At 42.7% G+C, this 27301-nt stretch overlaps 1 protein-coding gene across 5 annotated transcripts in view; it reads left to right on the forward strand.

The window, feature by feature from the left end:
• Positions 1-27301, forward strand: part of GAS2 (growth arrest specific 2) — a 172507-nt gene that overhangs the window by 89561 nt on the left and 55645 nt on the right. For all 5 annotated transcript variants that reach the window (XM_053266376.1, XM_053266387.1, XM_053266408.1 and 2 more), the window contains 3 exons: positions 7402-7465; positions 12806-12950; positions 23849-23956. In XM_053266376.1, the coding sequence (XP_053122351.1) occupies positions 7402-7465; positions 12806-12950; positions 23849-23956 (317 nt within the window). The remainder of the gene's footprint in view (positions 1-7401; positions 7466-12805; positions 12951-23848; positions 23957-27301) is intronic.

Genomic DNA, 27301 nt, shown 5'->3' on the forward strand with positions numbered 1-27301 from the left:
TAATAATTTCAATTTATTATACATGGACAGCTATATAAAACTTGCACAGCTTGTGATGCATTAAGTTGACTGTAGCCAAGCACTGATGGCCCACTGGGGTTTTGATAAGATATATCCTGGTTTTGGCTACAGTAAATAGCTGATTATATCTTTAGGCTTGGTGGATCATAGGTTGCGTGGGTCCTTTTTTCTTTTTTATCTGGATACTCTGAGATTTATTGCCTTTATAGTTTTTTAATTTATATCATTTAAAAAATTTAAAAATATGAAATGAATCTAATTTTATTTCTCTTCCATGGCAAAAAAGGCAAAGGCTCCAATCCAGTAAAAGGTAGTGTTGACTAAATCCCATTGAAACCAATAGAACAAGTTAGTGAAATTTAAGACCCATTGAGGTCTTTCACACAAGCGAAAACTGTGTTCTACCCAGGTTTGGAAGCATAAATTGTTCTTATAACTCAAGCCAGAACTACATGGATTTAGGTAATAGAGATGTGACTATATTGCATTTTCCCTTCTCTGTTGCATCAAGAAAAGTTTTTTAAAAAATGTCTGTCTTTCACACAGTTTCACTACGTGTGTGTGTGTGATGTCACTTTGGGGACTATAAAAGCATTTTGGATCATTCTGTTGCTGCACAAATAGCTATATACCTCTGAAAACCAATCCATGACCATTTTTAGATAACCTATAAGTAACCTTATGTTACTTCTACCAGTTTTAGAGACAACCAGAGATTCTACGTGATTCAGACATCTGCCCTTGGATATTTCACTATACTGTAATCTTCAAATTCATTAGAACTTTCAATGCTGAGCATGCCTGGGAAATGAACTTCAGAAAGCTCGTGGGCCCTCTAGGTTTCTGGCCATGCCCCCTTGTGTGTAACATCACACACAAGAGGGCATGGCCAGAGCCCTGGAGGGTCCATGTGAGCAATCTGGAGCTCATTCCCAGCTGGTGTTTCTTTGGTAGATGCATTTCCCCCCCTTTCCCTCCCTTGAGCTCTATATCTAGAGGCAAGTGTGCCATAATGAAATGTATGAAGTAGTACTTGCAGAGCACATAGCAGATGCAGCCTGCCTCCACATGCTTTGGTGTGGATTTACCTCTAGTATGCTTAGCTGGGGAGCAGGCAGTAAAAGAAATAATTACATGTCTGATTCTCTACCATAGCCAAGGCCTGAGACTTTTCTGCTGTTCTCCAAGAGAGCCACAGTACCTTCTGCCTGTACTTCTTTCCTATCTATCTATCTATCTATCTATCTATCTATCTATCTATCATCTATCTATCTATCTATCTATCTATCTATTTTTCAGATTTTTGATACTGCCTGATAGGCATATCTCTAGGCAGTGCACAAAACTTAAAATATTTAAAAAACACAAATTAAAATACATGACAATAAAAACAATATAATAAAATTATTAAAACAGGTTTTTTTAAATTATTAAAATTAATTCTAATTGAAAGCCTGAAAGAACAGGAGGGTCTTGAGGTTCTTCCTGAAAACATTATGGCAGATGTCTTACGGTGGAAGTCTGTGCTGCAGGCTGGACACCAAAGTTCTAGCTGGACTTGCAAGTGATATTCTAAATGTATATAATGTTATAGTAAAACTTAGTTGATAGGCATGTCATCCTATAGTGCAATTATGTGGTGATATCAGGAATTAGTGTAACATGTATTTCAGCCCCATGGAAATGAGTAAAAAAATGAATAGAGCAAGATTATTACGCCACTTTGGAATTTTGAATGAAAAGCAAGGCATACATTTGGATATAAATAAATAATTACAAAGGCATGTGGCATAAATCAGATTAATTTTTAATAGAAACTCTGTGTTTATTTGGGGAAATTCAATGGCTGTTATACCTTGGGGTAGTCTCAGAGACGTCTGAAAGAGTACAAAGGTCATTGCAATGACAATAATTATGATGCTACAACACAAAATGGTTCATCTCAGTACCAAGATAATGCCTGACTTAGGGTTAGAAATTATTCTGGTCCATCAGTGTGAACTAATTGTACCAGTCTGCATGTCAGTTGATGAGCAACCCTCTATTTGATAATGTCCAGGAGCCTTGCAAAACTCTGGCCAGTAACCTATACTCATGTTTATTACATTTGTATCAGTCCTTATGCCAAGAAACAAAAAGCACTGCTGTGGCTTCAGTGAGCATTTTGGCACTGTGTAGTTGGAAAAATTCTGTTTCCACAAAAGAATCTGATTCCAGTGTGCAGTGCATTCAGAGAGAAAAACAAAACCTATTTTCTACAGATGTTCACAAGTGTGCATGCCAGTGCTGGTATAGTCCTCAGGAATGCTCGCAGTTTTGCTTTTTGATGTATCACCACACTCTTAGCACATCACCAGATGCTTGTTTTTTCATGGTTCGCTAGTGTCTGTGCTGTCTGTCATGCTCTAACAATGATCTCACTGTTTTACATTGTTCATCATTCAGTGCATGAAATGTATCTAGAATATTATGAGCTCGATGCACAGAAGCACATTTGTTTTCACCGGAGAAGGAAAATTCTGATAGAAACATTTTTTTGCTTGTTCAGATTGTCTTATCATTTTATACTCTTGCAGTCCTTAAAAACTCTGTGGTTGACATCCAGACTAAATGATTCATGAATAAGTGCCATTGATATTAATGGGACAAGGTAGTCATCATGACTCATTTGCCCCATTAATTTCGGTGGAACTACTAATGAGTAACTTAGTCTGGATGTCAGTCACTATCATCTTTAAAATTAATACAATATGTCTGAATATCTCACAAGATGCAAGATATAGAAGAATCGATTTTTTCAACACCAACCATTTCAGAATTATCTGAATTAGATTTATCTGAATGTTACAAAGGTAACATGAGAATCAGGTCTTTTTCCACTTGAAAATTTATTTATTTCCCCCCACATGCAAAACATAAATTAATGTTTTTAATGAAACATAAATAAAATTTCAAGTAGAAAAAGACCTGATTCTCAAGTTACGTTTGTAGTGTGATTGCTGCTACCATCCCAAATCACGTGGGATCCAAATTTCATGGCATAATTATAGCATAACATTGTGCTGTGAAAGGTACTTCAGTCTGGTGTCACACCATGAGAGTAAGAACTATGGAAACGAAATAACATGCTCCCTAGTCACATGCTATGTTCAACACTTGTACAGTCTATACACACATACAGTTATTCACATGTTATGTTCAACACATGTAAGTAGTACATTCTCCATCTGTTTCCTCCATTTGAGGGGGCCTGCATCAAGGTCCACTTTTAAAATAAATACATGTACAGTCATTCACACAAAAATATGTACATGTGCGAAGACATCTATATGCATGTATAGGACTTTGTACATTATCATTTTGGGGTGGTTTGGAGTAAGGAAGAGTTCTTAACCTGATCCCCGCAGATGACCAGAGCCTTTGCTCAGCTCTCCTAACTCATCATCCAGACAATAGTCGCTGCCAAAACCTGGGATGAGGGAAGGTCTTCTGGGTATCAAGAGAGACTGCCCACAATGCACTGTGCTGCCATAAGTAGGGAACACTTCATTACATCACATCCGCCCTCTGATTGGCCACAAGGGGAAAGGAGGTGGGGCAAGCTCAATTCAAGCCATTTTGAGCAAGTGATCATAGAGTGTGCTGTACAAAGCAGCATATTCACAGATCACAGTCCCTCTAGCTGCAATGCTCTCTGACAAACATGGTGGCCAGCCACTGTTACCTGCAAAAAAGGGAAAGCATACACACAATCAGCAACCTGAGGTAATGGGGCTACTACTTTTCACTAACCTGGGTTAAGGCTGAAGGTTAGAAGCAGGATTACTCAGATTTGGACTAACAAAGTTTGGGGGATTTGCCCTGGTTTACATGAGCATACAACCCTGGGTTATCTGCATCTAACTCAAGTTTAGATGATTGTGTAAAGAGACTTGTCTGAATAGAAGTATGGTTTCAGCAGATTTTGTGATTCCTTTCCACAGCAAATTGTCCTTCCCAGGAGACCCATGAAACTTGCTTAACTGTCAGTTACACAGGCATCTGTATAGTAGTATGTAATTCTGTACATGTTTAGTTGGAAGCAAGTCCTACTGCTTTTTAATTAATTAAAAATTAATTAATTTAATTTAACAGGGCTTCAAAAAATAATTTAATCAAATGAGGCTTTTTCACAGATAAATGTACATAAGGCTAGTTCACGTGATGATAAATAGGGTAGGAAAAGAATCCTATCCTAGTTCGGGAGCTGTGTGCACTCCCATTTTCTGCTCATGTGCAAATAAAAAGCTGGCAGTGATAGTCTGTTAAGTGGCAGCTGGTTACAGGGTCTCCACTGTAACTGGCAGCTGTACCCAGTTGCTAAAGGAAGTAGGAGGAAAGGCCTTCATATCCAGCTGCTGTTTAACAGATGACCAGTGCCTGAGCCTCCAACCATTTTTGTTTACTCTCACACAAGCAGAAAGCAGGAGTGCACATACGTAGACTCTCATCCTCCTCTGTTTATCATCGTGTGAACTAGCCTATTGAATTGCAGCCTAAGCCTAAGAACTAGTCCATGCATTACATTGAGGCTAAGTGTTCCTATACAACCCTAGCACAGCAGCCCTCCAGTGGCTGTTGCTAGCATGCGTATTTTCGTTTAGATTGAGTCATTTGCGGACTGGGAACCAACTTTTTCTTATTGTCCTTATTGTAAAACTGCTTTGAACACTTTTCTTCTGAAAGGTTTTATATAAATCAGTAGGTGGTCAGTCACTGAATGTTCTACTGGCAGAAACAATATACTGTGTGAACTGACAGCTTATTGAACTCAGGGTCAAACTACTCATTATGAGATGTTCATGCCCAGCACTTCCAGGCTTGGGGGTCCCCCCCCTTTTCTCTTCATCATAAATAGTTATGGGGTTGACCCAGTATGGATTGAGACCTCAGCCTGGTAGAAATGGGTTTTAACCCTTTGATGCTGTCACAGTCTCAAACTGGATTTGGCTTCCCATGGCTGCTATTTGCCTCAAATGAAAACTCCCATTGGCACCAGTGTGATGTATAGCTTGACCATCAGATACTGTTATTTGCAAGATCATTGATGCTATAATATGTACCTGAATATGTTCACTAGTTTTTCAGATTAGGGGCAGTTTGGCAAAAAATCACCCAAGTGACAGCTATTTTGCACTGTGCTAATCTCCATGCAGTGCTATGCTTTTCCCAGTGCCCATGCAAGGGAAGGTTTTAAGAGAAACAGAGCCTGTCAAGCTCCAGAGCCATCTTGGAGGGCCCACATGGAGCACTTAGTGTAGTCCTTCCCAGGGCTTTCCCCTAGAGCCCTGTAGGGAAGGTACAGAGAAGGATTGCACTTCCCTGTATACTATGTGCACCTCTGAGATACTGGAGTATTTCACAATGTTGACTGTAAGTCTCTACTGTAATCCAGAATATATTACAACTGTTTAAGAAATATCTAAAACTAGCTGATCCAGAACAGAGCATCTGCACCCCTAGTTCATTCCTCGCCTTCAGCCCCAGTCCATTCTCCCCCCATTCAGCCTAAGTCCGTTCTCCTCCTCCCAAGCTGCTTTCCCTCCGGTGGCGCCTTTCCTTGCCAGTTGGTGTGGCCGGCGTTTTCCCTCCCTCCCCACCTTCCGGCAGCACTTTATCTCACCTGCCAGCCTGGCTGGTGCTTCGCTTTGCTTCCCTGCCTGCCGGCCTGACCGGCAATTTCCCTCCCTCTCCACCTGCAGTGCTTTCTCTTGCTGGCTGGCCAGTGCTTCCTTTCCCTCCCCCACCCGCCCACCGGCAGTGCTTTCTAGTGCCAGCTGGTCTGGCTGGCGATTCCCTTCCCTTCCCTGCCCGCCCACAGGCCAGCCTGGTGCTTTCCCTCACCGGCCAGCCAGCGCTTTCCCTCCGGACAACCGGCTGCCACCACTGTTTTCTCCCCCGTCCCCGTTGCTATCCCCCAGGCAGCTGCTCGCAAACTCTTGCGAGAGCTGCCACACATGGGAGTAGCGACGGGTACGTTTAGGAGAGTTATATAGATAGATAGATATCATGCAATTCACTATCAGTGCAATTCAAATAATACATAGAGAAAGGGATTGGATTGCCAATACTGTAACAATAAATTTCCTTTTCGCAAACCATGGAAATTTGATGGTCAAAAACCCTGCCAGTTCAAGACCAGAGTTAAGGCTATCTTACTTTGGCTTCGTTGAGCTTGAACCAAAATGAGTCTTTGGTCTAAACCAGCAGGGTTTTTAAAATGCCTACCTTATATAAAGCCAAGATTCTGTGTCATTTCTTATACTTTAGTTCCTGTTTGGTTTCTTTCTCATGGGCCAAAAATCCTGCACTGGGATGGTGGTGTATTAGCTGCTTACCATTACCCATCTTTACCCATAATACACATGGGTATTACCTTTACCCTTATTTACCCATGGGGAAATATTTTCTTAACAACAGTAGCAAAGTCCATTGACACACTGTTTTGCATGTTTGCATGTAACATGTAGTTGCCCCTGAAAGCCCCCTCTTTCTTAAAAGTAAGGTCAAGTCACTATGGGCCATCTGGATGTTTGTGACTTAACAGGGTGTCTTTCTAACAGAGGCTATCCTTATGCCTTTGGAAGTTTATGTGCATGGCATGATACTAGAATTCGAAAGGAAGGAAGGAAGAGAAAGAAATCAGTATATTCTTTGCCCTGCCCAAATAAATTACCCCTGTTAACACATTAGAAAGCTTTCACCCTAAACTCCTTTTATTTATTAAGGACTATCTTAGATGTTTATTTTTATTTGACACCCAAGTAATTAAATTTTAATCATTTATATGGCTTTTAACTGATTAATCAATTAACCATTACTTACAAATATTTGCATATGGATAACCTAATTCTGGAGAAAAAAGCTGTCTTTGATTTTAAATGATGCCTGCATGTGTTACATTAGGTTCTTTCTCAGAAGAGGCATTCTCTCTTGTGTGTGAACGTAAGGGGAATGCATCTTCCAAGCCTACCATCCACAGTTTTTGTAAGTACTTGAATTAACAAATATTTTTTAAAAATCTGCATCCTGATTAATTAATGCCAACTTTTTAGTCAATTAAAAAACATATACAGTGCCATCCTAAACATTCAGAATTAAGCACTCTTATTTCAATGGGACATGCCCCATAAAAATCTGCATGGGATTGAGGCCTTAATTAAACAAATTGATTATTCATTAAACAATGCAACCCTACTTTATTTGGCAGTGTGCCTAGTGTCAGAAGTTCAGGGCTGAGGTCTTGAGGTTCAGGATTTAGGAAACTAGGATTGGTACATCATTCAGATACTTAAAATACCTTAGTTGTAAATACTTTCTGTCTCTCTTTTGCTTTTGCAGTCCTCCACAAGCAGCCCAGAGAAGTGTGCCTTTGTTTGCTGGAACTTGGAAGGATTGCTGCCAGGTAGGCAAAAATATTTAAAGAGCTGAGAAATATTAACATTCCCGACAGCAGCAGCTATTGAGAGAATTACTGGTTCAGCGCATCTTCAAGCTAACATTTACACTAGTCAGGGTCAAGGCAAAGGCCCAGCTGTGGCTACACAGAAGCATATTGTGGATACTTGTTCAAACACAAACAATCAAGCTTCCCTTAATACAGTGGCAGAGCTTGTCTGCCATCTTCAAACTGATTCAAGAAAACCACTTTCAGATCGGAGTAGGGCTTTCTTCATCTGATTAATGTATCTCTGGAAGTAGCGATATTTATGTTCATCAAATATGTCCTTTTGTCTTCAGCTGTGTTAATAGTCCTAATTTTATTGTGACTAATAGGCCTTGGGCCTGATCCAGCAGGGCTGTTCTTATGGTAAGGTCCCGGTTACCTTCACAATAAGAATCCTGGTCGTATTGACTTGTCAGATACTTATGCAGATACTTATGCAGAAACCATTTTGATGTCAAAAGAAAAAGAGGAAAGATTGCTGTCTCTTGTAGAATAACTGCCAAGAAAATCTGCTATGTAAGCCCCATTGGGATGATGAGAGCTGCACAACTGTACCTCCAATTCACTCCAAAGGAGATGTTTCCAGTGGCCCATAATTTGGGAGTTGCTTTGTATGACACATGTTTTGCAAGCAGGAGTTGAATTCCTGGCATGAAAAAGATTCCCATTTGAAATTTGGAGAGCTACTGCTCTCCAATACTGCTCTTGACAATACCAAACTAGGTAGACTAATGACCTGGCTCAGTGTAAGGTAGCTTCATATGTTCAAAGAGACCAGTTAATGACGACTATAATATATCCACATTAGTTCTAGGGTTTAAGGTACCAGCTGTTGTGACTCATGGTTTCACCTCCAGGCTTGACTATTGCAATGCGCTCTATGTGGGGCTGCCTTTGTATGTAGTTCAGAAACTTCAGTTAGTTCAAAATGCAGCAGCCAGATTGCTCTCTGGGGCAACCTGGAGAGACCATATTATGCCTGTTTTGAAACAGTTGCACTGGCTGCTGATACGTTCTTGGGCAAAATACAAACTGCTGGTTATTACCTTTAATGTATTGTTTTTAATCTTGTTTTAGAATATTGTTTTAAAAATTTCAAATTGTTGTGTTTTAAATTTCTTGTTTTTGTTTTTAACTAATGTTTTAATGTTTTTATCTTGCTGTAAACCGCCCAGAGACATACGTTTTGGGCGGTATAAAAATATGTTGAATGAATGAATGAATAAATAAATAAATAAATAAAAACCCTGAATGGCTTAGGTCCGAGTTGTCATAGAGAGCACCTTATTCTGCATGATCCCCACAGCATATTAAGGTCATCTGAGGAGGTCCATCTTCAGTTACCACCAACACATCTGGTGGCGACTCAGAGGGGGACCTTCTCTATAGCTGCTCCTGGTCTGTGGAATGCACTCCCAGCAGAAATCCGTAATCTGAGTTCATTATAGGCCTTCAGGAGAGCCCTTAAGACCTATCTGTTTGGCCTGGCCTTCCAGGGTTTTTAAACTGTCTTTAAACCTTAAAGGTTTGGCCTGGTTTTCCAGGGTTTTAAAAACTGTTTTAATTGTTTTAATAATGCTTCTATGTTTTTAGTTTTTAGCAATAGCAATAGCACTTACATTTATATACCGCTCTGTAGCTGGAAGCTCTCTAAGCGGTTTACAATGATTTAGCATATTGCCCCCCAACATTCTGGGTACTCATTTTACCAACCTCGGAAGGATGGAAGGCTGAGTCAACCTTGAGCCCCTTGGTCAGGATCGAACTTGCAACCTTCTGGTTACAGGGCAGCAGTTTTACTACTGCGCCACCAGGGGCTCATTTGATTGTAGCCAGGGGCTACAATCAGGGGCTCATCGGGGCTCAGGGGGTACAATCAGGGGCTATAATCAGGGGCTACAATCAGGGGCTCACCACCAGGGGCTCATTTTTTGATTGTAATAGTTAATTGATTTTAGCTTTGTTTTAATGTTAACTGCCCTGAGCCATTTTGGAAGGGTGGTATAGAACTCAATCAATCAAACAGACAAACAAACAAATAAAATGTCTCTTTTGAAGTTTGCATTGAATATGTTAAGCTCATATTTGTACGTGATCCCTGCTCCAATCACTGGCCATACTGTGGTACTGGCATGAACAGCAATGTAGCCTGCAGTGGAACCTCTGAATCTCTAAGGAGAGGTGGAATTTTTATGTGGCTAGCCATTATATATGGTCCCTAGTGATACTCACCTTGGTCCTCAACTGAGGGGAGGGGAAGAGTATGACTCTCAATTCATCCAATGAAAATCTTGCTGCCTCTAAAATGTCTCCAAAGCCCACCATGAAGTGAAACATATTCCTCTCTTTCCCCAAGATCTCTTCATATGCCCGAGAACTTGGCAGAGGAGCAGATCTGGAATATAGGAACATAGGAAGCTGCCATTTACTGAGTCAGACCATTGGTTTATCCAGCTCAGTATTGTCTACACAGACTGGCAGTGGCTTCGCCAAGGTTGCAGGCAGGAATCTCTCCCAGCCCTATCTTAGAGAAGCTAGAGAGGGTACTTGGAACCTCTCTCTCTTCCCAGAGCGGCCCCGTTCCTTAAGGGTAATATCTTACAGTGCTCACACTTGTAGTCTCCCATTCATATGCAATCAGGGTGAACCTTGCTTAGCTAATGGGACAAGTCATGCTTGCTACCACAAGACCAGCTCTCCTCTCTGTTAATCTGTATTTCCTGTTCAGCATGAAGGAAAAGACCTGTCTATCCCCTGAGTTCTTTGCAATGAGCTCTCAGCTGACAGTGACAAAGAGAAAGTTACCACACACAACAATGGCTTATGGTAGCTCACCTATTTTCAGAGAGACCAATTGTAGATTCTTAAGCATCTGGAATATTTTTCTTTGGATATTTTAAGTAGCATTTTTGCTGGAATTCTAGACTGTACAGTCTAATATGTCCTTTAGAAGTTACAAAATAGGTAGAAATGATGGTTTATAGTACAGTTTTTGTTGGTGTGGAATAATATATGTGTTTCTGGAAGACTAATACAGGAAAAGGAGACTTCTCGCAGCATTTTGATAGCAGGGATTTGTTTACTGTCCTGTGTGAGATGAGTAGAAGTATTTTGCATGTCAATTCCACTTTCTAACTGACATTTCATCTTTATTCAGTAGATATAACCATATGTGGATTTACTTTCCACTGAGTGGAAAGGAACTGGAAAAGTATGGCTTTGTTTGTTTAAACTGGGAAGGATTACAGCTGAACAGGGACAACTATCTAAATCAATCTTTTTTGAAGTTAGAAAAATGTGGTAGGTTAAACTATGAAAACATGCAGGAAAAAAAGAAGCTGCATTCCTCTGAAGAGCAAGAGAGCTACATCAGATGAGTAAGGTTGCATGCAGGTGTAGAGTCATGGCCCAGTGGGAATAGAATGATTTACAGCCTGTCAGCATCTGCAGACAGACAGGAAGTCAATGGATTATATATAGGTGTTTGCTCCAACCTTGGCCGATATTTCATTAAACAGAAGGGACCAGCTAGCAGCTACTTTGACCACAGACTTCACTCTTAGTTTTCTATATGGTTATTTCAAGGTTCAAAAAACATGTTGATAAGGTTTGAACCATGGTGATGCCATTTCTCTCTGTACATGGAAGGTTCTTACATTCTTGCACAGTATGTCTTTTTCACCATTGTAGGTTTAAAATCTACACATCTGGTACTCCAAAAGAGAGTGAGAGTGAGAGTCTGTGTGTTGTAATAGAGAGTGTTGGACTTGGACTGGGACATTCCTGTTCAAAAGCCTCATTTAGCCATGAAGCTTACCAAACAGCCTTGAGAAAAGAGATTAATTCTCAGCCAAGCCTACCTTGCAGGATTATTGTTTATAACATTCTACTGGTCGTTTTTATGTAAAGCTCGCTTTTATGTAAAGCTTTTGTACTTTGTGTTTTGCTGGTCGAATGACCGTAACAATAAAGATTTGATTTGATTCTTGAGGAAACTAAGCAGTCATGGGATAAGGGGACAAGTACATGTGTGGATTGCTAACTGGTTGAAAGACAGGAAACAGAGAGTAGGTATAAATGGAGGGTTTTCACAATGGAGGGAAGTAAGAAGTGGGGTCCCCCAGGGAACTGTACTCAGGGTCTGATGGAAGGATGCTGATATTTTGAATAGACTCTGAGCCGGGTCTCACGATCCTTGGGACCCGGTTTCTTCGGGTGAGTGGGGAGGGAGCCTTGGGTGGCCGGATCGGCCGTCCACATGATTGCCGGCTCTGAGACGGAGCCGGTGGGGGCTGGGGAGCTTGGGGGCCGTGCGGCCCCCGGAAGCCCCAGTATGCCCTGCGTGAGCGCAGGAGCAGGTTACCCGCTCGGGAACCACCGGGCTCGTAGCCGAGCCTGGTGGTTCTGACAACTGAAGAAAATCGGGCTAGCGGGGGCCAGCCCGATTTTCTTCAATCGTGTGAATAGCCCCTCTCTGTTGAGATCAAATGATCGCACAACTATTAAAAAAAAAAATCCGGAGAGCTGAGAAAGAGTCAGTAAGCAAGTCAGTAAGCTGACAGAGGTTAGAAGCCAGAAAGTCTATGGACAGGCGATGGCCCTCAGAGATGCAGATATACTTTGGGAATGTCAATAGAACAAGATTCTTCCCAATAACAAGTCATGTCACAATGTGCAATCATGGAATGCTAAATAGTAGCAGAACAGCCCTGTTGAGCAGCAGTGTGGGCGTATGTTTTAGATGCTCACAGCAGCAGGGGCCTTTCAGAACTACCCGCATTATGCCATAAGACATGTCAGCCAATATTTCCTCCTATACATCCTTAAAGTGTTAGCTGACTTATTTTGATTCAGAATTTATTATTCTGCATTTTCTTCGGGCTGCTTTTCTCCATCTCTGCTTCTCCATCCACTGCCCTACGCTTCCAGTTATACCAGTCAATTTTAGATTGTCAGCCTGCAGGCAGAACCTGTCTATTTAAACCTTTATTGTACAGCTTTTATTAATTTTAGGTTTGTTCTAAATAAAAGGGATGATATGGTAATGATGATGGTGATGATGCTGTTTCAGCCTACAACAACCATATTGGAGCTGAGAATGTGCTCCAAAGTCATTCTTCTGAGGTCTAATACTGGTGTTGGATACAAACAGTGAAGTCAAGTACTATTTTAATTATGTTAATTTTTATCTTCTTCATTAGGAAATGTAACTATTACTTTTAACCTGTTGGAACATCTATATATAAATATGCAAACTGCTTTGTAAGAGGCTAACTGGTAGTTTTATGTCTCCAAAAGGTTTGGTGTGGAGCCTCCTGGATTAATAAAGCTGGAGAAAGAAATTGAACAAGAGGAAACACTTTCAACCCCTCTTCCATCCCCTTCACCTTCACCATCAAAGTCACCTGGCAAAAAGAGCACAGGAAAACTCCTGGATGATGCAGTATGTACAGCTTGGAAAGCCTCAAAAGACATCATTTTAACACACCTCTCTCAGTAATCCTGATGAGCCCCTTTCACACTGTTTGCAAAGTACATTGCTGCACTGGATAAGGAAACTATATCCATTAACTAGTGTCAGCTGGAGCCCTGCCAGATGGCAATTTTACTTTGGAAGGGCAAGTGTGCATTTATATATCATCCAGATTTACATCCAAGTCTCTGCACGCGATCAGGAGCACTCCATACATGATTTGGGTTTTTCATTGCGCATTGGAGCTTAGCCCGATTTATGTCCGGGGTAAAAAAATATCCACTTTTTGTGTCAGGTTTTTGGGCAGATTTGAAATATCCTATATGCCCCTTAACTTACAGTATTTCACCCCTCTTAATCCTACGGTAAAGCCTTCTGTCTGGGAATGTCCCTGGAGCAAGATCCATTTTGGGCGGAAGCTAGTTAATGGAACTTGTTTGGTGGGATTATACTAAATGACAGCCCACCATTGCTTAGATGGCTGCGTGCCTTTCTGCCCAGGTCTCTTCATAATTAATCCCAAGAACTCAGATTTTAAACCAATAAAATTTTTAATTTTAAGGAAACTCAAGTCAAGTCAAGTTTTATTTACGGTCCTAGACCAAACAATAAGGAAACTCAGATTTGATGTGCAACCTAACTTTATGCAAAAAACCAAACATCTATGCATTCCTCCCGTCGTTTTGTATACAGTTAATCAATGTTGGTGTTTTCTGCAGTTTGTGATTTGGGCATGGATGCATGTGTAGTAGGAGTGCTAAGTATGGGTGATGGTACACCACATCATAATTTATTTATTTTTTAAAGTGGAAGTGAAGAACAGGTTGTGCAGAGGGGTGCCATTATGGGATAAGGGTCGGAGGAAGTAACCAAAATTCTTTTTATGCAGAAGCTGTGCCTGGTTTGCAAATACTGAAACCTTTGGTAGAAACTGCATACAAGTGTACTTAATTAACTAACTTTCATCATATGCACAACCTGCAATGCGGGAGCTGCTTCAGCGTGGTGCAGCCCCATCCTGCTGCTGGGGCATGAGTGTGAAAAGCATGTGGGCAGGGCCAGTCATGTGTCTTTCCCACAAAACCTACACCCTCCTTTCCCTTGTGGTCATAATATTCACATATTTGCCCCCTGCAGCAATAATATACTGAAGTGCCTCCCATACTGCAGGGTGTTGTGTGTGAAGGAGGCATCAGAGTAGCTTACATGGAGCTCCCAGTGTCTCCCACTTATGCAATGAAGAGATACATACCCATTCATCTTCAGCTGCCTACTCAAGTCCTCCCCACTGCCACAGACCACTAAGCTTGCTCCCTGCATGTTTTTAACCATATATCCAAATATATCAGAAGCCTGTGGTTCATGTACATATGGTTGCAAAAGAAGATCAGTGGCCCTGATGTTATAAAATGCATATATAGCTATAGCTGTTGATCTGCTTCTCCTTCCCCGCTTATGAAGACTCCCCGCAAAACAGAGTTAGGAGAGCGAGCGCTCTCCTAACCTTGTTTGAGCGAGCAGCCACATCTGGCAGGCTCAGGGAGGGGAGGGGGACCGCACATTCACGCAATGCATTATTGGAGCTTCAAGGGGTGGGGCAGCATGGGGCGGCGAGTCCCGGCACCCCAACCCTCAGCTAGTGCTCATCTAGATGGGCAATCCGTCCACCCAAGGAAGGCAGCCTGCTTGTGTGCAGGGAGGTAAGTGCTTTCGGCTTCCTCCCCACAAATTGGGGAAAGTGCTTACCTCTCCGAAAGCGCTTACCTCCCTGCACACGAGCATACTGCCTTCCTTGGGTCTTGAGAAAGAGCTCATTGTTTTAAACCACCTAGGCGTGTGGCTGGAAGTTTTTCACATCTGGCTTTTAGTTCACATCTCCTCCGGAATGGTGGGGGTGCGTTTACATATCGGCCAAAATTACCCAGAAGTCCCTGGGGGCTATTGGGGAGCACGTCACACACAATGTGGGTTTTTTAAAAATTAAATGTTAGAATTTAGCCCTATTTAAATCCAGGGCAAAAAAAAAAAAATCCACTTTTTGCATCATTTGTGGGGAGCTACTTCGAACTCACAGTAAAGCCTCTCAGGAAACCTGCACTAAAGCCTGCTGTCTGGGAAAGTAGCTGGCAATTGCTGGAGAAGGAGCAGAAGCAGCTTGGAGCTATGAACACCTCTGTGAAAACAAAGCCCAGAGAAGAGGCCAGGCAAGCAAACTGGCTGGCCAGAGGCTGTTGCTCCTCTTCCTCCTTCCATCTTTGCTGCCAGACCACTTCTCCCATAGTCATCAAGGAGGAAGCAAGGAGCAGCAGCAGCTTTAGCTAAGACGCTTTATCCTTAGCAGACAACAATTCCCTTGTCTGAGAAATGCTTACCTCAGTCTAGACCTTGAACAATGAGGCTAAGGGGCAATTCTCATGATAGCCAAGAGCAAGAGCGGGTGGGCAGGCAAGGCTCCAAAAAGCTTACTTTCCCCACAGAAAATTGAGGGATTAATGGTGGGAGGTCCTCACTCTCACACGAGCAGCCCTGCTCTGTGAAGGATGGAGCAGGGCAGAGGGATCCAGGTTAAGAACTTGTTGTTCCGGCCCCCGTGTATCCCACAATGCAATGCATTGCATTGGGGGATTCCCCCAAGCATGGGCATTCTAGGCACTCATCTCTGTGTGCGGCTGGGCTGGAAGCAGCCTGTGCTCGCACACGAGCAAGTAGCTGGGGGTAAAGGAGTGCTCGCTCCCTTAACCTCGGCTAACAGCCAGGGTAAATAGCAGGGCTAGGCGGTGCTTCCCCACTGGGGTCAGGCCTGATCCCGGTAGTTCTCACGCGCAGCCTAACCCGGGCTGGGTGTCCCTAGCCCCTGGTTAGGCTACACATGAAAACAGCCTCTAAGAATCCCATGGTTAGGGTCCATGTTATAATTTCTCAGTCAGGCTCATTGATGCCAACACTGGGGATTTTTTTAAAAAAACTTAGACTGGTAAAAAGCACAAGAATGTCTGCCAAAGAATAGTCCATTCTCTTTTTAATTAGGAAGATCAATGAAAGCACATTTAGAATCCAGTTGAGTACAGCCAAGTTGTCTCTGCATAAATAACCCCAATAAACTGCAGCCATAGGAAGTAACTTTGCTTGTAGATGGTATCAGCGCCAGCTCCAGGATTCTGTAGGCTTTGTGCAAGGCACTGTCGTTGCCCACCATTGGCCTGGGCAGCAGTGCTCCTCTTTCCAACTACCAGAGTGCAGGCAAGCAAAAAAGAAAAAGAAAAAGTGAGGAAAGCAGTTGCCATCCACCTGCTTTCCTGCCCTTTCACTCTGGGGTTTTGTTTTCCTGTCAGTGCTTGTGGCTTGCAGCAAGCAATGACTCAGCTGTTTTTCTAGTTATTTGGTGTTTGCTTGGAGTATATATACCAATATTCCATCTAGCTCAGGATTATTCCATCTAGCTCAGTGTTCTCCCTTCCAGCTAGCAACAGCTTTCCACGGCCTAATGAGGTTCAGTTCACTATTTCATCTATGAATGGTTTTTCTGTATACTGAGTTAGACCATAGGTCCACCAGCCCGCTATTACTAACTCTAACTGGCAGTGGTTCTCCAAAGTCTCATGTAGAGGTCTACCTGCTTCTGCCTACACTTTGTAAGGTTCCACAACTGTAAACCTCTAGCCACAGACCCTTGCAGGTTACAGTTCCTCACAGTGGGGAAGGGTTGGGCATTGCTTTCACCCAGGTCCTTCCATCAAATTCCCATGAAGCCTCTTCTCTGTGTCTGGTCCCTTGTTGGGGACCACAGGCACTTTTACTGTCCACCCTGTTTCTGGCACTGATGGGTTCAAATCTCCTTTGAACCTCAGGTCATCTGTCCTCTGGTGGGTGTTCAACCCTACCCCTTTTGGTCTCTGGCTTTCCTCCCTAATCCTTTTCAGCCAGGATCATGAACACTGCATCGGTTGTGCCTGGAAATGCCAATGTATCATTTCCTGTGGGTGTTAGGTTTCCAGTAGCAAGTTGATTGTGCTTTGGTGAGTTTTCATAAGAACATAAGAACACAGCCCTGCTGGATCAGGCCCAAGGCCCATCTAGTCCAGCATCCTGTTTCGCACAGTGGCCCACCAGATGCCGCTGGAAGCCACAGACAGGAGTTGAGGGTGTGCCCTCTCTCCTGCAATTTAGTCCCCCGCAACTGGTACTCAGAGGCACCCTGCCTTTGAGGCTGGAGGTGGCCCACAGCCCTCTGACTAGTAGCCATTGATAGACCTCTCCTCTATGAAGTCATCCAAACCCCTCTTAAAGCCATCCAGGTTGTTGGCTGTCACCACATCATGTGGCAGAGAGTTCCACAAGTGGATCACGCATTGTGTAAAAAAGTACTTCCGTTTGTTGGTCCTAGACCTCCTGGCAATCAATTTCATGGAGTGACCCCTGGTTCTAGTGTTGTGTGAGAGGGAAAAGAATCTCTCTCTCTCCACTTTCTCCACGCCATGCATGATTTTATAGACCTCTATCATGTCTCCCCGCAGTCGTCTTTTTTCTAAACTAAAAAGCCCCAGGTGTTGTAGTCTTGCCTCATAAGAAAGGTGCTCTAGGCCCCTGATCATCTTGGTTGCCCTCTTCTGTACCTTCTCCAGTTCAACAATGTCCTTTTTAAGATGTGGTGACCAGAATTATAAGCAGTACTCCAAGTGTAAGCTTGTAAGGCCACCCTTTGGCTGCTTGGAAGCCTGGGTGCTTTCCAGATTACACGCTGACAACAGTGTCACTACTGTCCACTAAGTGTGATTTTGTACTGCCTGTGTTTTGACATCGCAGTCCCTGAGCTGTCAGCAAGGTGCCGTCCACATTTCCATTGCTTTCTTTGGGATTTTATCTTTGCATTACAGAGCTACAATGTTGCAAGTCTGTTGCAGAAAAATGCTGTATTTTCCTTTCATAGGAGTTTGAGATTCTGGGAGTCGTTTTCAATATAATCCTGCCAAACTGAAGCATTTTACCCCATTGTAGAGTGTAATCTGGAAAGCACCCTGAACACTTTTAACTAGAAGGTCCAGGGATTGAACCTTCCAGTTCATGGAGCCCTCTAGTCTATATGCTTGCTTGCAGACGCAGTTCATATATAAAATGACAATTAAACTGAATAAGCAATGTCCTGAACTATTAAAGAGTTAAAAAGGAAAGTTAAAATTGTATTCTAAAAAAAGAATCTGTTACTATGGCAACACCTATATCACATGGTAGATATGCCACCTGGGAGTTACAAAGCACTCCTTGAAAGCCCCTGTGCCACTACTGAGCTACAGTGAACAGATGGACTTTAGTGTATTTAACAGTACTCATGAAACATAATTTGTTGAAATGCAAACTTGATCAGGTTTAGCATTCTGCCCCACCCACACCCCGTATCTTTAACTTTTCAAACTCCCTCACTAGGCTGTCAGAGAAAGATAGAGGAAATGTATATGTGCTGCAAAGAAAAGTTGACTGTATTTCCTGAGGGGTGAAGAAAAGGGAAGAAAAAGATAATATGAAGGTTGACTTAGGTGACCTCCTTTAATGTACAGAGCAGCAGCAAAAGAACAACGATTAAATTTGCTCAGAGAGATTCCTGACCTTCCCCACCCCTTGACACATCGATTGTAAACTAGCAGCAGGTCCAGATAAAAAGTTAAAACAGAACGTATTCCTGCCCTTGCAACACTTGTTTCCCCCAGATTTCTGCACAGTAATATTGCTGTTGCATGAACAAGAATCAGGAGATTAGCCAGGCGGGCTCTGATAACTATTGGTTAAAATACTAGTGAGGTCAGGTTTTTGTGTTTTGTTTGCAGCTTCTCCAAGACAAAAGAGCACTATACAAGTTGAAGAACCCCTCCAGAATGATAAAAGCAAATCTTAGCCCTGATCCAGGGTGCTTTCCAGATTACACTCTATTTTGCAGCAAAATGCTTCGGCTTGGCGGGATCGTTTTGAAAATGTAGCTGCCTTGTGCAACCCTCCTACAATGGGAACATACAGCTATTTATTTGAGACACACAAGCCTCTGAGGGAGGGTAGGGATGTGCGGACCAGTCTGGGGGTTTGGGGGTTCGGTTTGGGGGCTTGGGGTTGAACTGAACCCCCCCTGGTTCCACCCGGACCGGAACTGAACCCCTGGACACGCCTGTGAATTTTTTAAAAAATAGTTTAACTTCAGCCCTTGGGGGGGCTTCCTGTAGGCTGTGGGGGGAGTATCTGCCAGGGTTCCCCCTCCCCCCACTGGCCTCTCACATCACTTCTACAGCCTGAATGTAACCTGTTTACTGGTCCATTCGGGCCTCTGTAACTTGGTGCGGTGGCCATTTTGGAGGCTGCCACGCATGCGCAAATGGCCTCTGCAAGACCTTGCATTGCCCAGGGCCTCACAGAGACCATTTGCAAATGTACAGTGGCCATTTTTTTCCTGGTGGCCATTTCTTTTTCTTTCTTTCTTTTTAAAATGGCCACCGCACATGCACAAATGGCCTCTGCGAAGCTTGCCATTTGCGCATGTGCGGCGGCTTCCAAAATGGCCACCACACTGATTTACGGAGGCTGTTGTAAATCTATTAGCTTGGCTAACCCAACAGGATTTACAACCCCCTTCAGCACCCCCCCCGTGAGATAACACCCCCTGTGAGATAACAGAAAGCAGCAGCGAAACTGCAAGAAGGAAAATAAAAGGCTCACAAAGAAAATAATAAATGAATTAAATCCCCTGAATTGAACTAGGTACCCCCCTCTAACAATAACTGAGTAAAAAGTGAAAAGAAAACACAAAGCAAGGAATGAAATGAGCGAAGGACACCAGAACAAGGAATTAACGGAACAAAGCAGGAAAGCATAAACAAGGCAAACTAGAACTCGGAAAAGTTTGGAATTTAAACAGCACACTGTCTGCCACCAGCGAAAGTTGCAAACAGCAGCTGAGCAATTGAGACACTGCTTAATATATATGGCTCAAGAGAACCAACAGCCAATCAGGCTTCCCTGAGTCAGCACTTCGGCTTCCTCTCTTGTGATCTCCCACTGAGCTTGCCTCTTGAGATGTCTTCTCATGACAGGTGAAATCCCAGGCTCCTCCCCATCAGAAATCATGTCTGGCAGCTGTTGCAAATCCTCAGCTCCAGAGTCTGGTCTCCCTGCCAGTCCTGTTGCTGTGCCTCTGAGCCCTCACTAGCAGGCGAATCCTCCTGCTCTGACTCTTCTGAGTCTGAGCCATGACAGAGGCCCGAACATAGCAATAGCAATAGCACTTACATTTATATACCGCTCTATAGCCAGAGCTCTCTAAGCGGTTTACAATGATTTTAGCATATTGCCCTCAACATTCTGGGTACTCATTTTACCGACCTCGGAAGGATGGAAGGCTGAGTCAACCTTGAGCCCCTGGTCAGGATCAAACTTGTAACCTTCTGGTTACAGGGCGGCAGTTTTACCACTGCGCCACCAGGAACATGCCAGTAAACTGGTTAAATTCGGGGCACAGTGGTGATGTGAGAGACCAGTGGGGAGGGGGAATCTTGGTGGGCTCCCCCTGCAGTCTACAGGAACCCCACAAGGGGCTGAAGTTAAACTATTTTTTAAAAAGTTTTTTTTAAAAAAATCGCGAACCCCCTGGACTGAACCAGATGGGGGGCTGGTTCGGAGGGGTGCCGGACCGAACCGGTCTGGTCAGGTTTGAGTCCGGTCTGGACTGGAACCAAACTGGACCAGCCGGTTTTATGCACACCCCTAAGGGAGAGCAGGATGCCTCCTTGTCTTAAGGAGGCTATTATTAGACCACTTTTGAAGAAAGCTGTCCTGGATCCCTCAGAGTTAGCTAATTAGAGACCTGTTTCTAATCTTCCATGGTTGGGCAAGGTGATTGAGTGGGTGGTGGACTTTCAGCTCCAGACAATTTTGGATGATGCAGGTTATCTAGACCCATTTCAAACTGGCTTTTGTGTAGGTTATGGGGTTGAGACTGCCTGGCGCGGACTGATGGATGATCTCCAACTGGCTTTTATGTTGTTTTTATTGTGCTGTGTATTTTAATCGGTTTTGACTTTTTAAAATATTTTATATTTTGTCCACTGCTTAGAGATCTGCATATCAGGAGGTATAAAAATATGATAGATAGATAGATAGATAGATAGATAGATAGATAGATGTTGTAGTACTGTAAAGCAAAGATAAAATCCCAAAGAAGGCGTCGGAAATGTGAACGGCACCTTGCTGACAACGCAGGGACTGCAATATCAAAACACAGGCCATACAGAAGCACACTTAACGGACAGTAGTTACACCATGCACTAGAGCTGATTAACCAGAGCACTGTAAAGTAGCAAACTAATTAGCATTTAGAATGAGAATCTCAAAAGGGTCAGGCAAGCAAAGGAAATTCAGTATACAGTACATGCATATCCAGTAAGTTTGGCTTTGCTCTGTTTGCTCACATTATGATGTTTAGACACTGTAAAATAGCAAGGGTCATGCCAAACAAACTCAGGAAAGTCACAGATCCTTTATTCACAAATGGACGAGCTTTTCCTTTATTTTTTGCATCAGAAACCTCTTCCTAACTTTTGAAAAATAGGTAAAAGTTTGTATATAACAACATAAAAACATGATCCCTTTTGCCTCCATGCACTTCTTTTAGGCTTCCCAAAGGCGTCTGGTTGACCACTGTTTGTGGGGAAAGGAAGGACTGGATGGGTCCTTAGTCTGATTCAGCTGGACTCTTTTTATTCCTATGATCTGAGACTTTTAAAAAAATTAAGAAAATGTGAAAGTCGACCTTTCTTTGATAGTTATTTGAACAACATTCTAACCTTGCTGTCAGTCTTCCGTTACAGATCTTTAGTTTATGAACTAGATCTCCAGAGGTCTCTGGAGTATTAGCTGAAGTGGATGAAATCTTTAGAAAGTGCTTCTTGCATTTTGTTTTATTTGACATCAGCACATTAGGTCAACTTTCCTCCTAGAGAACTACATTGTGTGCAAATTATTGTCTTCATGCACTTGTCAATGTTGGCTTTTAAAAAAGCAACAAACCAGTAGTATCTGAATGTCAAATTTGAGTTCATTCAACCAGATCTGCTCTTTGGCAGTGATGTCTGTGCTCCTTTCAGATTGCTGCCAAGTTCAAGATACACTAAATATTAATGCAACTTAACAGTATTTCACATAGCAGTGGGCCTCAATCCTGGGCCTCAACCCAACACTGCATTGCATGGAATGGTATGAATGGGTCATGAGGCTACCATTATTTGGAAGAGTGCAACAAGAAGGCACTGAGGAAGGATGCAATTGGCTCTTGTAACAACTTTACAGAGATTCTTTTGTTTAGGATTAGTTTCAGGACTATTTATTATTATGAAGTCCAAATCTTGCATTATACTAACTTTGAATTGCTCCATTCATACTTAATTTTCCATGATTTCATTAGATTGGCCCTGACTTAAAATGGTTGCATGAAAAGCATGCTGCATTTCCATGCTGCATTCCACACAACTGGCTTCCTGTATAAATGGAGTTGCAGGTCCCTTCATCTGCAGCATTGCCACACCACCATGACATCTGCCCAGTTCATACCTGCTATGCTAATGCTAAGGACCTGTTTAATCTGCATAGGACTATGTGTCCATAGAATACAGCATGCATGATGAGCTTCACATTCAAATTGTTGTGGACTTTATCTTTTGGGCTTTGTTCATTAATAATACGAAGGACAGCAGCATGTACTTCATAGAGCAGGGTTAGTTCCCAGCCATTTATTGTGCCTGGGGATGATGGGAGTTGTTGTTCAGCAACACCTGGAGGACGACAGGTAGGGAACCCCTTCCATAGAGGTTCATGAAATGCTTGCTGGAGGGACATAAGTAATTTTGCTTGCTTATTATTCATAATAACACAGTGATACATATCAAGGCTATGGAATTCCCCAACTTGATATTTCAAATCACCCTCAGTGAAAGAGTGATATGAAAAGAGTGATATCACTGAAAGCATGATATGAGACCTGGAGTCTTTAACTATTGCATGTCAAGTAACCTGAAGGTGCAGCAAGAAGGTGTGCTTCAGAGATGCAGGCAAGAAATGATGCATTAGGTATCAAAATTAGACAAATGAGAAAGAAGTGTTGCTGGAACTGAAGCTAGGTGGGTACACCAAATGTGTTTCTAAAGACTGGGCAAGCTTAGAAAGGAAAATTATTTAACAAAGTAAGAGAAACTGTTGGTATCTGAAAGATTAGATATACTCTGTCCAGGGGCGTAACTATAATAGGGCAAGGGGAGACAGTTGTCTGGGGGCCCACTGCCTTGGGGGGACCCCCAGAGGCAAGTCATGTGACTGACTCCCCCAGCTGCGCATCCGCCCGGGCTTCCTTCAGTTGTATTCATCCTCTGAAATTGATGTGAGTTTTAAGACCTGCAGCTACCACAACAGCATGTCTTTCTCTAGTACCATTAAATGACTTGCATCGTCCATAATTTACAAAACCTTTAAAAAAAATTATGATGTTCTATTGTGGCACTAGTGTGTGTGTGTGTGTGTGTGTGTCTGTCTGTCTGTCTGTCTGTATATATATGTATATGTGTGTGTGTGTGTGTGTGTATCTATCTATCTATCTATCTATCTATCTATCTATCTATCTATCTATCTATCTATCTATCTATATCCTACGTGCCACAATAGGACATCATAGATGGGGCCCATTTTAAAATCTTGTCTCTGGGCCTACTCCAACCTTGCTACGCCCCTGACTCTGTCATAACTTTGATCTATATATCAAGTGTGCACACACGAACATATGCTTTTGCTTCAGATGAAGTCAATTAAACACATTAAAATGATAATTTTTTGGTGGTTTGTTTTAGGTCAAACATATTTCTGAAGATCCTCCATGTAAATGCCCTAGTAAATTTTGTGTAGAGCGTCTTTCACAAGGAAGATACAGAGTTGGGGAGAAGATCCTTTTCATCAGGGTAAGGAAGATTTATTTATTTAGAACAAAAAGGTTCTCAAGCAGCTTACATGGCAAAATAAATAAAATAACTTACTATTCATTTTGTAGAGTGTCATCTAGTAAAATTAATAGGAGAAGCTATATATAAATGACTATTTTCTTGCCATTTACATGCTAGATTTAACATGTCTATCTCATATCACCATGAGGCTTGGTAGATCTTGCATATTACATATATTAGATGTGAATAATAAGATCTGTCTGCTTGTATGTTTTCTCTCAGACAATTGTTTTCTTGCATAATAAACATGCAACCACTAATTTGTGACTGTCATAAGCACCACTTGTGCAGTGCCTGTTGGATGAATGGCATGGAGTGATATAATCCTCACTGTTTTCTTCCAAGTATTATATTTTGATTATTTTTCAAGATTGGGTTTTTCATCATGCTGTGCAATCCTATTTACTTGGAATTAAGTAAGAGAGTTTGAGTTAGTACAGTATCAGGTGAGTAAACAGGGGAGAGTGGGCTTGTATTCGCTCCTCTCCCTGGTGGTCCCTTGCATGTACCAGCCATGCCCTCTGCATGTGACATCACCCAGGAGGGACCACGCAGCCCTCTGGAGCTCATTTCCCAGTCGACGACCAAGTACCAACTGTGTGTTTTCTTCATTCTTTCCCCAAGTGAGGGAGAAAATGAAGAAAATGAACAGCCGACAATGAAGCTAGCTGGGAAATGAGTTCCAGAGGGATGTGAAGGCCCTTCCAGATGTTGGCCATGCCCCCTAATGTGACATCACACACAAGGCGTATGGCCAGCAACCGGAAGGGCCTGGCGCACATTTCCCAGCTGGCAGTAAAGCATCAGCTGCATATTTTCTTCATTCTCCCTATGAGTAAGAGAACGAAGAAAACATGTAGAGCCAGCCAACAATGAAGCCGCTCAGAGCTCAGGGGAGTGGGGAGGTGCGAGCCAGGCATCTCCCAGGAGCTGGGTGGCTTACGTTCTTTGAAGCTGTCTGCCCAATTATAGCTCCACCTCTGTACAGTACAACTAACTGTTCATAGAACTGCAGCTTTAAATGCAGGAACAGACAGAATTGCAGCCTTAAAAGCATGAGTGCAAAGCACCATCCTTTTCTGAACATTTTGTTTTCTTTGTACTTGTGTTTAGTTCTACAAGGATTGTGGGCTTTAAGGTTGAGGTCCCCTGCTTGTGTGTGTGTGTGTGTGTGTGTGTGTGTGTGTGTGTGTGTGTGTGTAATGCAGTGAGTAGCTGTCTCCTTTGCAGAAAAACTACCCCATTATATGGAAGACAGCTGTGGACGGTGGCTTCTGTTAATTATTCTTGTGATGGAAAGATCTTGGCGATTAGTTCAAATGTATGTGTGGTTTAATACATGCTGTAACACTTGTTATATTTATGTTCTGATACATTGTGTTATAGTGTTATTGTTGTTTTATTCATTAGGAAAATATTTGGAATATTGAAATTTGATTGATGGTGTTGGCACTGCACACCAAGTAGGAAACCCATTGTAGAATTCTGGAGGCGGGTCAGTGAGAAATTGCCAGTTGTGATTGGAGAATTAGCAGGAGGCTGTTAGAACAGACAGCTTATGTGAGAGAAATAAGATAGGAAAATGAATAGAAGGAAACACGTTCAGATGAGAAAGGAAACATACACAGTACAGCAGACTAGTGAGGGTAAAATCAATTTATGATATGTCATCTGTATACAAGTATGTCATTATGCATAACTTTTGGTCTCAGAAAGCTTGGGGCATTATGATTATTAAGAGCATTTTCTGTACCTCTGATACACTACCTACCAAAAAAATGTGGCAGAAAATAGTGATCCTGAATCCCTTAAGACTGTTCTAACTTGGTGAGGACTGAGAGTGCAATCACACCTTGCAATCCTGTGATGCCGTTGGAAAAGAACACTCTGAGTGGTGGTAGTAGATGAAAGAAGAGGCAATGTGTGGGGTCAGTGTTAGTAAAAACCCTTCTTGGATCACTTCCTGGACAAATGGGCAGTAGTTGAGAAGAGTGGCTGACATTCTCATTAAACATGTGCATGCGCTACAAGAAGAAGAAGAAGAAGAAGAAGAAGAAGAAGAAGAAGAAGAAGAAGAAGAAGAAGAAGAAGAAGAAGAAGAAGAAGAAACAACAACATGTATGCAGCACTAGCATGTGCAGGTTGTGGAGTGATTTTTACAAATCCACCTTCTATCCAGAAGTGCTCCACATGACTCAGAAGTAGTTTCTGAGAGTCATGCAACCTTCAGGAACTTACATCTGGCTTGCATGGAATGCTTCCAGTGCTAGGGGGAATGGGCAAAAATTACCCTTCTACCCATTAGGGGTGTGCACTGTGCACAAAACCAGAAAATCTGGTTTGGCTCAAGTTGAACCAGACTCAAGCCAAGCCAGGTCTAGTCCAGTTCTGTGCACATCGCGTTGGGCCACAGTTTGGCATGTATCTAAACTGGCTCACGGGGGGTGGGGTAGGGGGTGGATGTCGATTTTTTTAAAAACTTGCCACCAATGGCCTCAGGGGTGCTGCCACAGTTTTTTTTAAAAACCAAGTGTTTCCAGAGTGCCCCAAAATTACCTTTTTTGTGCAGAGCCTGCAGCGGGGGGGTGGAGGGAGGTGGCGACCTGACATGCCATCCCCCTACCACCCACTGACCCCTCCTTCCAAAAAGAAGAGGCACGGATGTTCTCTTGAACTGCTCATCGGAGCAGTAACTACAGAGCACGCAGCAGTGTGGGGAGGTGATGGCGACCCAACCTACTATCCCGACTTGACCCGGTGACCAGCCGACCGCTCCATGCTCACGCCAGGACCAGGCTATCATTTAAATGATCTCTGTGCAGGCACATGGAGGCTATTTGAAGGGATTTTTGTGTGCAAAAGCACCAATGTGCAAGCAAAGAAACACGGGGCTATCCCTTCAAATAGCCGCCACGTGTGTGCACAGACCTATTTTAAGATTAAAATGTGTTTTGAGGGCAAACTTTGGCTGCACAGCTGGACATGCTCTTTCTCTGATAACTGGTTATTTTAAAAAAGAGTAGTGCAGAAGTTTAAAATTTCTGGGAAGTTGTACCTTGTGATTTAGGTACACTGTCCTAGGTCCAGATCTGTGAGTACTAGCTGTACTTAACTCATTGGTTTAAAAAATTAAAAATAATGCTTGTAAGCACTTTTTTCTTATTATCACTGAACATGTTTCAGGCTGAAGGCTGCCTGAATTCGGAAACCAGGTTCTGCAGACACAACCTGGTGAGTGCAAGGTAAACTATGCCCTATTTCCATTTTGGCTGCACTCAGGAGTGATTAAAACCCCTGATTTTA

Source organism: Hemicordylus capensis, chromosome 1 (assembly GCF_027244095.1).
Source record: "Hemicordylus capensis ecotype Gifberg chromosome 1, rHemCap1.1.pri, whole genome shotgun sequence".
NCBI lineage: Eukaryota > Metazoa > Chordata > Lepidosauria > Squamata > Cordylidae > Hemicordylus > Hemicordylus capensis.